This window comes from Amphiprion ocellaris, chromosome 4 (genome assembly GCF_022539595.1).
Source record: "Amphiprion ocellaris isolate individual 3 ecotype Okinawa chromosome 4, ASM2253959v1, whole genome shotgun sequence".
Classification (NCBI taxonomy): Eukaryota; Metazoa; Chordata; class Actinopteri; family Pomacentridae; genus Amphiprion; species Amphiprion ocellaris.
The window spans coordinates 12,061,672-12,076,306 of record NC_072769.1 but is presented as its reverse complement, the minus strand read 5'-3'; the positions used below and the strand labels follow the sequence as shown (position 1 = coordinate 12,076,306).

The window sequence follows — 14,635 nt, the reverse complement described above, 5'->3', positions numbered from 1 at the left end:
TAACTGCCCCCTGTAGGAGCAATTTTACCATCACCTGCCATCACATCTTCACAGGGTGTCAAGGAAATTGGCTTTTTTTTTTTTTTGGATGATCCTTTTGGAAAACCTAGAAATCCATACAAATTCAGCGTGACAGATGATTATAAAACTGCTCAGTGACCTCCACACAAATGCAGATGTTTGTATGTAAATTTGTGGATCTGACCCAACAGCAGCTGGCTTCATCAACAAGCCTTCATCCTTCCCCCAACCCCTACTACACGCACTGATTCAGTGGTTTGCGTTAATGCACAGCTTTTTGAATAAGATTACAATTATCCTTTTGCACATTTCAAGTGGTTTACACTACATACTGTGTAATCTTGGGGGAATAAGTTGCCCATTTTTGCACATTGTAAATATTTCTATTGCACATATAATGCTTTGGATTTGATACCCTTGCTTTTCAATTTTTTTATCCTTCTTCAAGGGAAATTCCTCCTGTGTCAAAACCTACTTGGCATTAAAAGTGATTCTGATACACATAATATCCAATACCAAAGGAACTGAAATGCACTGTTTACATCAACTGCATACAGAGTCTGCTTTTGCTTCCCCCAGCTAATGAAATACCTCGTCTGTAACACGCCTTCATTTACAGATAGATGTATCCTATAAATAGCCTGGCTACTGTCTTCATGCACATTAATGCTATTGCTGCTACCCCTGGAAGCTCCTCAAAAAAATTAAAGAAAATGGATGTTAGAGAATCGTTCGGCCAGACATATTATGTGCCGTTCTGCTTTTCAAAAAGGGATCCAGCATCTTTTTGTGCAATATTCAGATTCTAATCAGCTGCAGCTTAATTTCACAGCTCACCAGTACTAAAGATTGAATTTAGTGGACCAGATGTGTTGATTTATTGAAATAGTCAGGTCTCCATCCAATATTTCCATAATTTCTCTGATGCTTTTATTCCAACATTTGTTAGGAAGAAAATGAACACGTGACATCATCAGAGCAAATAAACAAATTTTGATGTAAAGTGTGACTTCATGTGTCTTATGTCTTATGAAGATGACCTACTGTTTTACTGCAATTCATTAGCACAGTGGTAAAAGAGAGGATGCCGGATTTTACTGAGCCAGAGATGTTTTTGCAGACTCGGTTTGTATTGCAGGATTGTCATTTGAGTTTCTTTGGGAAAGCAGAAGTTAAACCAAGGGGCTCTCTGGTGTGTGTTGCTCGTCTCTTTAACCACAACCCCTCAGGGAATCACTGCTGATAGATTAGCCGACGGCAGGCTCATGCTCAAATGCCCAAGAATCTAGGCCTGCTCTGTCTCTTCTGCAAAGTGAGCATTTGATGTGTCATATAATATTGCACTGTTTTTACATTTTCTAATTTCATCAGTAAGTAAGTATTATGTTCTCAATAAGACTAAAGAAGCATAATGCAGAGAGTGAGATGTGAAGAGTGCTTTTGTGCCTTAAAGACAAATTTAAGTTGTCTCTCTGAATACAGCTGCTGTGGGGAATTACCACTTAAAAGACTACTCTGCTGAGAAAATGCAATCTTTTTTCTCTTCAGTACACCGTGGATTCAGACTCCTTTTGCACATTTTGTTTTGTGTACATTTAATTTTATTCTAATCAGTCTATACTCAATATCTGACAACAACAAGGTCAAAGCATCTTACGTTTTTTTTTGCAAAGTTATTAAAAATCAAAAACTGAAATCGCTCAAGTCTTGGGTAACATTACTATTTTTGCACACCTGGATTTGGGCAGTTTATTCCAAGCTCCATCAGCTTGGTTGGGCATCTGATCTGCCATCTTCAGGTCCCTCCACAGCTGTTCTGTGGGGTTTAAGGCTGCGCTACTCAAGCATTGTCTTATGTTCATGCTTTAGTTTGCTGTAATGCAGAAAGGTGAACCGTCACTCCAGGTTTTGGTCGCTCTGTCTTTCATCTTTCCCTCAATCTTAGCATAGTCAAGCATTATCATGGTGCTTGACTATGCTACAATGTAAGGATGGGTTTAGCTAGGTGGTGAGCAGCTCCTAGTGTTCAGACCAATAGTAATGCTTGGAGAGGTCCATTTTTGTCCCATCAGACCAGAGCATCTTTATTCCTTATGTTCTCTGACTCCTTTAAATATCATTTGATAAACTTCAAGCAAGCTGTAAAGTCCCTTTTCCTGAAGAGTGGCTTCTGTCTGTCTGACTGAGTGCTGCTGAGAGGGTCATCCTTCCTATAGGTTCTCCCACCTCAGCAGAGGATTTCTGAAGCTGTCAATTTTCAATTATGAATTACACTAAAAATAACAAAAAAAACATGCTTTTTTTTCTCCCTCGTGGATCAAGTCTAGATGCAAGTGTGAGATTGTAATTTTTATCAGTTTGAAACTAACAATAAAATTAGCAAAATGCACAACACAGCATAGTGTAGAAGTTGTGAAGGGGTTTGATTACTTTATCAGTCTACTTATATGCATTGTCCTTTCTCTGCATAAAAAGAAAATCTAATACAGCTATTGTTTCTGAACTGTTCCATCATTTTACATACATTTTTTGATGAGTGTAAATCCATTCCACAGTGTTGACGTAAGATTGTTGAATTCCTTTAGGAACATTTGCTTAGAAAATTTAAGAAAAATCCAGAAAAAACAGGGAAAAAAATGGAAAAATAATTTGAGAATTAATTCAGTAGTATCATGACTATGCAAAAAAAGAAATGGATTCCATCTGTCTGATTCTTCAAGCTTCAAGTTAGGCGGAAGGTGGATGAGGGAACTTCCACCGGAAAATGGCTCCATCTGCGCTGGTGCTGACTAAGATGCGGTTGTTGTCGCAGATCTTGACACTGGTGATGCTGCCACCATGACCTATCCCCACATAGGTTACTGCACCTGCCATGTAGTCCCACACCTTCACCAGCTTGTCGTCTCCACCTGGCATGAAAAAGTGAAAAACATATCCACTACCTCAGAGGAATTTGAGCCGAGCATGCCTTGCAGTGTCAGTAGAAAGGAAAACAAAGGCTCAGAGGAGATGAAATTGCACTCAAGAATATTTGAGAGTAAAAAAAAGTATCATGAAAAATAACAAGAATGTCAAGATAAGATATATCTAAGCATTTTCTAATACGGTTATTTAACTAAAAGGTACCATCTGAAACTACATGTACAAAAATAGCAATCTTGTGTTGGTCTGAATGTGATAATAATCAGCAGTGAAACAGGCAAATGTAAAATGATGAGAATTTACACACGTAGACAAAATTGTTGGTATCCCTCGGTTAATGAAAGAAAAACCCACAATGGTCACAGAAATAATTAGAATCTGACAAAAGTAATAATAAATAAAAATTCTATGAAAATTCATCAATGAAAATCAAACATTGCTTTTGAACTGTGGTTCAAAAGAATTATTTCAAAAAAATAAACTCATGAAACAGGCCTGGACAAAAATGATGTCAGGGTAATGACCCAAAACACAAAGATAAAAACAGCCAAGAATGGCTAAGAGGAAAACATTGGACTATTCTGAAGTGGCCTTCTATGAGCCCTTATCTAAATCCTATTGAACATCTGTGGAAGGAGCTGAAACATGCCGTCTGTAGAAGGAACCCTTCAAGCCTGAGACAACTGGAGCAGTCGCTCCAGTTGTCTCAGGTTTGAAGGATGCTCATGAGGAGTGGACCAAAATACCTGCTGAGAGGTGCAGAAGTCTCATTGACAGTTACAGAAATTGGTGGATTGCAGTGATTGCCTCAAAATGTTGTGCAACAAAATATTAAGTTAAGGTTACCATCATTTTTGTCCAGGCCTGTTTCATGAGTTTATTTTTAAAAATAATTATGTTGAACCACGGTTCACAAGCAATGTCTGATTTTCATTGGTTAATTTACATAGAATTTTTTCTCAGATTCAAATTATTTCTGTGACCATTGTGAGTTTTTCTTTCATTAACTGAGGGGTACCAACAATTTTGTCCACGTGTGTATGTATATAATGAATATCCACGTGCCAAAGGGAGCTGCTTGTAGATCACAAATTTACTTTTGGTTGAATTGTACTGACATGAAAATCACTAAAAAGAGCAATGAGCGGCAAATGTGTAATGGGGCGTACCTGTCACAAAGTGTTTTCCATCCTGTGAGATGTGCATGCTGTTGATGGCTCCAGACTGCGATGCCTCCAGTTCTCTGATGGCAGCGCCATCACACACTTCCCAGTAGGCAACCTGAGAGGAAAATTAATACACTGAAGTCATAAAATGCAATTCCAGGTGTGGTACTTTCATAACTGGCACTGATTAGACAAGACGTATAGAGGGAGATATGATAAGTGTGCTTTACACTGATATTGTGGGGTGTCTCTTTTTTGCTGCACAGACTCTAATCTAAATCATAAGGCAGGACAGCAATGATTAAAAAAAAAAAAAAAACATTAAGTATGCAACATAAATAATACAAAACCTTTTGATCTTTTTGTTGCAGCTTGAAGTATAGCATCAATTGCTACAGATGATTGATGGAGTTAAACAGGCTATTGCTAATGAGATGATGCAAATGACAGCATCTCCGTATTGTTAAGCTATTGCTGTATCACATCATTATATCCATACTATTCCAGTTACTATTTTAATAATATGCAATACGAGACTTCTGAATATCACCTTTACTGCTTTAATATTCTATATGGAAATGAGCTGGTCTATGGCTAGATTCCACCAACTCGCCACATGCACCTATTGAAGCCATGCTTGCTGATATAAATGCGATTTGATCATCCCTGGGGCCTAACTGCTGTCAAAGTATCAAGTCTCACAAAAGGCAATTGTTAGCTGAAGTTATTTATAGCACAGGCAGCAGAAACATCACAGTGCCACAGACCAAGAACGGCCCTTTCTTGCTATTTATATGACCAGGCTGATCACATCTTCAAAGCTGGGTGCTGCAATTGAAGGTCCAGATGGATTTGATTGTTGAAATCAGTCCTCTCCTGTATGAATGGCTTTCTTTTACAAGCTTTAGCAGCTTAACTTAGCAGTGATATCAGTCTCTATGTGTGTTAAACAGTCCCAAAGCCATTTCAAAGTTAGCACCTCAGTCGATTCAGTGTTGCAAGAACGGGAAGAAAATGTGCGCTTTTTCATAGCCAGGCTATTTGTAAAAGGAAATGTTTGAGTTGCACAGAACTGCTCAGAACGAGCCCAGCATTGATGAGAAAAGCCTCTGAGACCAGATTTAATTTCTCTGCACAGGCCATCTCTATAATGCATGACAGAAAGGGAAATGTAATCTCAGATACACATATATCAAATATTCTTGGCTATCATGGAACAAAAGAGGAGCAAAAAGGCGAGGCCAAAAAACCCCAAAAAAGCCAAAAACAGAATCTTATTTATATTTTCAGAACTGCAGATTGATTGTCAAAGCGATAAGTTGCCCTCCCAGGCCGCTGGAAAATTTGTGTGTGGGGTCGTTTGTGTCTACAGTATACAGTAATTGGCTTATTCAGATGGAATGGCTTGCTCATATTATTTTTTCCACGAAATAACATTACAAAACATAATTTAGAAAAACACAGCCACCACCAGAGGGGGAGATTGTTCATTATGAACACCAAATAAAATGTACTGAAATCATTTCTAACTCCTCCTCATGAAACTTTGTGTCAAATCAGAATGTAAGGTTTTCAGCTGTACAAAATATTCACACACACATATCCATTTATAAAAATTCATACAGTTATGGGCTGTGTCACGAATTCATTTACCAACCAAGTACAATTTAGGCCATCTTTGCCACAAACAGGGAATGAAGCAATGCCTCAAAAACCTAGTATTAGTATAGTACTAATAATAATATGTTTGTGTACAGCTATCTGTATATCCTAGTATGATGAAGGTTTGATTGATGTTCTCCTTTTTCTCCCCCTATCAGTTTCCTTGTTGTCTTCTGTGCCTCAGTCACGACCTCTCCCTCCTTTCTCATTTCATTTCAGCAGCTTATTAGAGACTCCCACCTGTGAGAGTTGTCTTGGCCCATCTGCGTTCCCACCACCTCAGCCTGGGAAACTGGCCCACAGCCATGACATTGGCCACCAGAAAATTAATTACATGGAGTAAGCAAGAGCAGATCTGAAACATCAGGTTTACTCCTTATGTTGCTCACCTTATAAAAAGGATGCGCCTTGGTTCGCAACTAGAGTACAGCTTCTTGAGCTACACAGAAGATTAGCTGGATTGTTTCAAAATACGCATTCAAAACGAGACACACTAAGTTAGCACAATTATCTAAGTTCATAATGTGATACAAGGGCAGTATTTTATTGTGTTAGCCCCCTTGGCTAAACCACCCTTTGGGTAAATCAAATACGGTATCATTAATAGGAAATAATGCAGTCAACCTGGTTTCATTTATAAAGGATATACTAAAAATGGTGAGAGTCAGCACCATATTGTCTCCATTTACTGTGCCATCAAAATAATGCATCATTAGCACCAGCATTCTATCTCACTAATACAACCTCTCTCTGATACTATACCCCCAACTTCCCTCTGATTCTTTTCACTTGGCCATATTCCTTTCCTTTTCACTTTTTCCTCTCAGTTCTCCTGGGTTACCTTCTGTGGATTTACTCATAGAGGAATGCTGGGAGGTAATGAAGGTTGAGGAGAGAGAGAGAGAGAGAGAGAGAGTTGCTATTTGTTGTTCCAGACAGAGCGCCTGTGTCCTGGGATGAGCAGATGGTGGATCTGGCTGGCACTTGGGTGGCATCGGCACATCCGCAGGAAGGCACGAACACCCCAGCACTCCCCTCTATTTCTCTCCTCTCTCCCACCTTCTCTGAATACCTCCTTCTCACTCTCTCCCTGCTCCCTCAGCACAGCCGCAGAGCCGTGTTAATCAGCACAACTTGTCCTCGCCTCGCAGCATGAGATGATGGCAGCAATACGGGTCTTGTATGTGGCCGGGTTCAAGGGGTGTGGAAAAAGTACACAATCAAGAATAACAAGTGTTTCATTCTGACACAGTGAACTTCCAGCCTTATGTAAAAAGGCCATGCTGAGTTAATCAAAATTACCCACAAAATAACAGACCTAAAAGGCTTGCTTTTACCCCAGTGACAAGCACCCAGCGCAATAGCTTAATTAGGTTGAGCTGAGAAATAAATTCCCAGCTTTTCAACCTAATCTGTGGACATGAAAAGTGTGCATGACTGTGCAAGTCTTTACTTTGCTCCCGTGTGAAGTTCTTACCAGAGTGAAAGGCTTTTTTTCTCATGTTCAGTAAGTGGAGATTATAATAACAATATCAGTATAACGAGGCATCTAGACTGGGACTGTTAAGTGCGTTTTGGGGGTGGGGGGGTGTGGGGGTGGGGTGGGGGTGGGGTGTGGGGGTGGGGGGGGCGGGTGGGGGGGGGTTGCACCCTGAGGGATTTTCAATCATTACAGCCATTGCTTTTTTTTCCGTAGACAGCTCAGTCTCAGGGAATTCTTTAGACAATTCTGCAAAACAGCTCCTACATACTACAGCATAAAAACAAACAAAGCAATCCTGAACCTAAAACTTTATGGGCACACTACAATACCATTTTTCACCAGCCTCTAATCTTTTAAATGAACTGAACTGCACTGAGTAACAAATAGAAGTATTAACAAAACACACCTTTCTGTCAGTGCCACTGGTAATGATCTGGTATTCCTCTGGATGGTAGCACACGGTCCGGAACGGCGTGTTGGTGATCATCCTTTGAAGGCTCACAAATCGCCTACAGGAGGAGATGCAGGAGAGTCAGGAGACAAAAGAAGGAAGAGAGAAGAATGAGTGTCATAGGTGTAGAAGTGGTCTTGAAGAATAATATGAGGTAGAAGTGCTCCCACACCGGGGTGCTGACCAGGGCAGTTAACTGTGCTTAGCAAAAAATCCTCTGAACACAATTCTTTGAACAAAATAAGAAATCAGAAGCCAATCTGTACACATTTCAAAGAAAAATGAATATGCAAAATCTCTCAAAAGAGCATACATGCCACGCCATTTTCTATGTGTACACAAACTCTATGTGTACTTAAATCTGGACTGGAAAAGGTGTCAGTCCAGATTTAATTAGACACTTGCCTGTCAAATAATCTTTCTTTTAAATCAGCTTGTTAGTAATCATACTAAAAAGGAAATCCATACGGCTCTTGATGACTACAGCTGAGAAGCCTTTAATCCACAGACTTGTTCACTGAAGAGGAGACGGTTTAAAAAAAACTGTGACCACAGTCAGAGTTTTAAAGGTTTTATTCTCCTCACAGAAAAAGCCCACAGATTAAAGGATTATAAGCTTTCTTCATAAAGAATGCACTGGATTTCTTTATTCCTTCTGTAGCACCCAGACTCAAATGAACAGCTTCAGTAGTTTTCTCTTACTACAATTCAGACCTGAAGACAGCACTTTGTATTTTGCACTGTCATTTTTTCTTAAGTGGCTTTGTATATCGCTAGCAATTGTGTATTCTATTTTTCATTGAATAATGTGATTAAGGGATTCATTAATGTGCCTTGCCACTTCTTTTTCACCTCATTTGCTCTCAGCAAAATAAACCTAGCTGTGGGTAAAAATTGAAAAATAATTCATTACGAAGTGGAACAGCTTTGCAGTGGTTTATGGCATTTACCACTACTATTAAAATGTATGTGAGAAAAAATGTATACAAAAATGAAGGTGAAAGATAATACATAGAGCACGTATGAGATATGTATGTTTCTATTTTTGCCTGTTCTAGAGTCCGTCAGGTTCTGCAGATAAAATACTCACACAATATCCCAGATGATGCAGGCACCATCAGAGCTTGCAGTGACACACTCTTTGTCGTTACTCTTGATTTTTATACAAGTGATTGAGGCTCTGTGCTCTTTCATAGTCTCCAGCAAGCGATGGCCCTGATGCTGCAGCTCCCAAACACGCACCTACAATAAATAAACCCAAGCTCAAAGCCTTCAACAGGAATACCCTCTCATTTTTGTTTTGATGATTTGTAGCACAACTGCATAACAATGGCTACAACAATCAATATCAACTGGAAAATGATCTTCCACAGTATGACTTTTGTCCTTTCTAAATCTGTCAAACTGCAATCAACTGATGAATGTGTATTTGCAGAATGTGTACAGTCTAGTCTTGCATCAGTATCATGAATATACAATGTAATGGATTAAATCATGTGAAAATTTGCATTAAACATCTGATTTGTAACTCTCCCCATTAACTTACCATGGCTTGTCTAAGAGAAATTTGCAATTTTAAGACTTCCTTTGGATGTGCACATTCTTAGTCCACAGTAATTCTCAAATAACTTCTACAGAAAAGCGTAGAAATAGCTGTGACAGGAACTTGCCTGCTACTCACACCAAATTATTAAGAAAGATATCGCTCTTCCTCTGATCAATTTGTCCCTTTGATAACTTTTGCTACGAAATATGGAACAGGCTGGGTAACAGTGTATTATTTAGTTTATTTACAAAAAATCTACAGAGAAGAAAAATTCAATAATTCAGCAGGTGGCTTGTTAAATTTAAAAGAAGTGCTGAAAATATTGTGCACTGTGCACAAATGCCACAGTTCTAAAATGTGATATTTTCATGGCGCTTGTGGAAATTTCCCATGCAGTGAGCATTACAGAATTTACTTCACAGTGATAAATACATTAATTTTATGTTTACTAACTTGTCCCTCTCCCCCTCCACTGACGATCCTCCTGCAGTCTCTGGTGCCAGCGATTGCTGTCACTCCCATTCTGTGAGCATTGTAGATGATGAGCATGAGCCGACCACTTTCCGGTGCAAACACACGAATGGTACCATCATTCCATGCTAGAAGACAGAGAAATCAGTTTTTAACAGTCTGTTGTTGAGAAGATAAATTTAGTTCAGTCCATGAAACTGCTTATTTTTGTGGAAACAGGTAACTTTAAAAAAAAGTTTTTTTCACTTGTGCAACTGTATTGGCTAAACTACACCGCATTTAAAAATTCCATGCAGTAATAAGCTCCAGTGTCTGTAGTTTGTAGATAGCTCTCTCTGATTCCCACCACTGATGATGCTGTGTCCGTCCGCCATAATGCCCAAAGAATTGCAGGTTATGTTGGGCACAGTGATGCGCAGCAGTTCTATGGGTTTGTCTATGTGCCAAACCCTGATGTCCTCCTCAGTGCAGGTTGCAAATAATTCTGATATTGCACTAGCAGAAAAAAAGAGAAATGTGGAATCATAGTTATGTAAATGTGGGTTATCACCATCAGCTATAAAATAGTATTATCTAAGGTAAAAGTACATTAACCTTACATTTAAACATGTATCAATTGAAATATTGACATAATGAAATTGGATTCAATACTTTACCTTGATCATCAGCACAAAATACCTAAAACCAATACCATTTTTCTCAGCATACACTGGACAGACATGAATGCGGTATGTATGGATATGTCACCCTCTAGTGAGCACAATAAGGAACTGAAGTGATGTGTTGTGAGAAATAGTTGCTGTTTAAGCAGACGTGCAGCTACTTACATTCAAGGTTTAGAAATAAACATACATTACTATGGTTGTGTTTCTAGGATACAACTTTTAATATTTGCAATACTTTTGACATGAGAGCATTTTTGCCTTTGTGAAGGACATGCTGCAGAAACAACCTGTAAAAATCTGGCTTTACAATATGTTGGTTGGATGATTTACATTTGTTGTTATTGAAATAGAGAACTGAGTCTATATCTGTCTAAACCTACACGTAAGGCAGGCCAACACAGAATGAAAGTACCTAACACTTTTTTGTACACCACTGTTTGCTTTTAAATATCATCTTAACCTCATGTCAGGCTTAGAATAGCACAGGAAAGCACTTGTTTTGTATATGTGATGAAAATTGAAACTGGACAAACCATGTCCATACATCTTTAAGAGTTCTATACAGACAAAAATGGGCAGCTTTCCCAAATTTGTTTGATATTTGTGTTTCTTTGCATTTTTTGTAAGTTATATAGATGCTGAGGCAAATGAACATCATTGTTCAAAATCTAAACATGATTGACTTTTAACTTTGGCTCACAAATACTTCTATCATGTTTAGTCAGAGCAAAATGAGTATATAGAGTGTTTGAGCATAGTGGTGTGTAATTTCTCTAAAATTTCTAAATTTCAGTTGAGTTACAGCACATATTTTTTGCCAGATTCAAAAGCTGAACAAGGTCATTTCTGATTGTATTGTGGGCTCTCGATTCAAACCATCAAAAAAAACTTAACAGATGGTAAATGCTCTGTAATCAGTGACTGATGTCTTTTACTCTTTCACCATGAACTCTCTGTCTATCACTTACAAAGGGATGGCAACGTCCTTGACAGCATTATTGTGGTTGGTAGATATGAGTTCTGCTTTGAAGTCTTCATAACTGAAGCGGTACATCTGAGCAGCTTCTGTGCCAACAAAGAACTGCTGTCCCTCTCCTCTTGTAGCGATGGAGGTCACCCCCTTTACCAGCTGGACTTCCCTATTGTGGAGACAGAGACGATGGAGAATCCTGCACGTCACGGATTGCTACTAAATTTAAGTATTTTTTAAAGGGCTAATACTAATGATGCAATTTTGCTACTTACTTAAGAATTTTGAAGTTGGTGGTGGAACACAGAGTGAAAGCACCAGACCCAGAACCCACAAGAAGGTGCCCACACTTCAATATCCTTAGGGCACTGACACCCTACACAGAAAATGCATAAATAATTATTTCATGCGCGTGGACCTATAAAAGTTATGTACATGTGAATACACCACTTTTCAAGTTATACTTCAAACTATCTAGAAATAACTAGCAAGGAAACGTAAACTAAAGGCTCACACTTACAATAAGAGAACTTACCCTCAAATGAGGCAGATTTCTGCAATGTCAAGAAGTTGCATAATAACCCATAAAAGATAAATAAGAAAAATATACTTGCTCATAAAATAAAATACATGACTCTGCATGAGCCATAGCTTAAATTTCCACAGGAGGAATACTTAACGATCACAGTGCCCAATTAGAAATAAAAAAAACAATGTTGTTATGGCTTACTAGGCTGTATTTTCTTTTATTTGGTCCACAGTCACTCAGACGCCCGGTGTTCAAGGTGATTTTCATTATGTCTCCACTTGTAGTGCCACAGAAAATGAACTGATCATCATCTGAAATCTGAAACAACACTGTCTTAGTTCACTGTATCTGGTGTACTGTACATATTTGGACAATTCAGAATCAAAGAGTCACTGTCTAAGTATATGTCAAAGAAAATGTACTTCTATATGTTGTGTCATCTCTCCCCAAATGCATCTACTGCAACTGTATTATTGATTATTGACAAAAGACAGAAGTCAAGTGGACCCTAAAATGACAACCTATTTTAAAAGGTGAGTAAACAACCACCGTGAATATAAGTTTGTGATGGTCTCATACCTCTATACATTTCACAATCCTCTTCAGCAGGCCTGTCTCACACTCTGTGGGCCAGATCTTTCTGTTGGGGAGGTCCAATTCCCAAACTCGCAGTGTTCCACTGCCCAAAATATACCCATAATATTAAAATACATTTAAGAAAATAATTTGAACTTAATGATAATTGGAGGGAACGTGTTAAGACACATATTGACAGTTAATATGCTGAACAAAGCAACACTTACATTTCACAAGTAGGTGAAATAAAATTACATTAATAATGTAATTTGGCTGCAGAATGCCAGCAGATGCAATTCACTCACCTCCCAGCAGAAACAAAGATATTGTCATTTGTGTTTGAATATTGTACAGCGAGGCAGTGACCGGAACTCTGAGCTGAAGCTGGACTCCCACATATGGCCTGCTTGGTCTCAATATTCCACACAACTATACTGAAAACACACCGAAAACACCGGACACACTCAACAAATAAAGTATACGTACAATTAAGTACATTTATGTACCATATGCTAAGTGAGTCACCGGGAAAATGTCATAATTCTTATTGTGGAGATTTCTGGCCATGTAATGACATACTGTTGTGTAAAGCAATAATAGGTTTACTCTCACAAACACCGTGTGACTGAAATCTTGCTGTTATCGTCAATTATGTAACATTTTGCATATCATAGGGTTTTTAAACTACTAAATTCCTTTTTCAAGTGACCATGTTTCTCCTATCCTATGCATTCCCCTGTGATGCTATCTGGTTATTTAGGAGGGTACCCAACTGCATCAGTTAAACTTAATGTTTACCTGCCATCATCTTGACCCCCGAGGGACACCAGGTACTTGTCATTTGGGGAGAAGGCCAGTGCTTCTACCTTAGCCTTGTGGAGCAGCAGCTCAGCATAGATCTTTCGCTGTGCATAGTCCCAGATAATTATTGCAGCCTAGGGAAAAATGCGTATATTTATTCTAAATGTTGCAATTGATACATATTGATGGCTTTGTTTTGTAAAAATGCCTCTATTTGTAGCACACAACATCAAAAGAGTAAATGAATTATACAAAAAGCTGATATTAGCAATTGTTTGTCTTTACCATACCTTACCAGAAACTTCACATATGGAAAATGTATTGTAACTACAGCTACCTTAAAGCCCATGAAGTTGACCTGTCCGGAGGCAATATATGATCCACTTTTGGACACTGAAACACAGGACACATTGTTTGTGTGTCCATGTAGGAACTCCTGCTTGCCATCTTTGATTCTCTTCAGTATGACTGTGCATCCCAGAGGATAGATCAGGTGCTCTCTGTCTGGATGGACTCTCAGGCCTGAAAACACATACCCTGACGAAATAACGCATGTAAGTATTTAATACAAAGCAAAATGCACAAAAAAAACGTTTGTGATTACGATGAAAATAGTGACAAGGTGCAGCCTCTCCCAGTTCAATTGACAGTCCATCTAAGCACAGTGCTGTTAAACAGTTGGGTCTTTCGATGATTACCAAAGTTCTATTAACACTTTGCTAAATATAACGAATTTAAAACGTAGCTAGCAGATTCTAAATACCACGAAACTTACATGCCATTAAATACAGCCACGAAAAAGAAACTTTAATGCGTGTATTGCGCGCAAATTGGCGTGCTAGTCAGAAGTTTGATTTGTTGTAGCGAAAGTAACGTTAACTTATCAGAAAAACTTACCGTTGAACCCAATAACAGCCTCTAGTTCCAGTTGAGGGACGCTCAGTGTTTCAAGAGCCATGGTTTAAACTAAAGCTAGTTCCTCTCTCACCCGTAGAGTGTTCTATTTGGTCTCCTTTCACAAATATACAGTACAAAAAATTTACCACAAAACTAAATGGTAACGGTATGATTTTTCGACAGTTGCAGCCACCAACAAACGGTTACCTAGCAACAGCAACGACCGCGATGACACGCGTGCGACATTTAAGTGCTACCGGAAATTCCCATTTCTGTTTTCCGTTTGAGGACAAATGTTGCTACTCCGTGCTCAAGACGCGTTTTTACTGTCTGTGCTGTTGGTAGAGACTGATCTACTACTTTGTCTGCTAAATGTGAACAATAACAGACTAAAGTAAAACTAAACCTCTTACAGGGAATTGTCAATTCTTTTAGTACATGCAATATGCAGCAGAATTCCGTGGGACATGAAACA

The 14,635-nt window shown here is 38.7% G+C and overlaps 1 protein-coding gene across 1 annotated transcript; it reads right to left on the bottom strand.

Annotated features, from left to right (window-relative positions):
• Positions 1 to 2,357: 2,357 nt before the first annotated feature.
• On the bottom strand, positions 2,358 to 14,355 carry cfap52 (cilia and flagella associated protein 52). The gene is made up of 14 exons (XM_023263724.3): positions 14,161 to 14,355; positions 13,601 to 13,800; positions 13,261 to 13,397; positions 12,768 to 12,896; positions 12,466 to 12,565; positions 12,088 to 12,204; positions 11,633 to 11,733; positions 11,356 to 11,526; positions 10,069 to 10,217; positions 9,705 to 9,850; positions 8,796 to 8,947; positions 7,661 to 7,763; positions 4,113 to 4,224; positions 2,358 to 2,930 (listed from the first exon to the last, which is right to left on the bottom strand). Exons 1-14 carry the CDS (start codon positions 14,219 to 14,221, stop codon positions 2,749 to 2,751), a joined length of 1,860 nt encoding a protein of 619 aa, XP_023119492.2. The 5' UTR covers positions 14,222 to 14,355; the 3' UTR covers positions 2,358 to 2,748.
• Between the last annotated feature and the right edge of the window lie 280 nt (positions 14,356 to 14,635).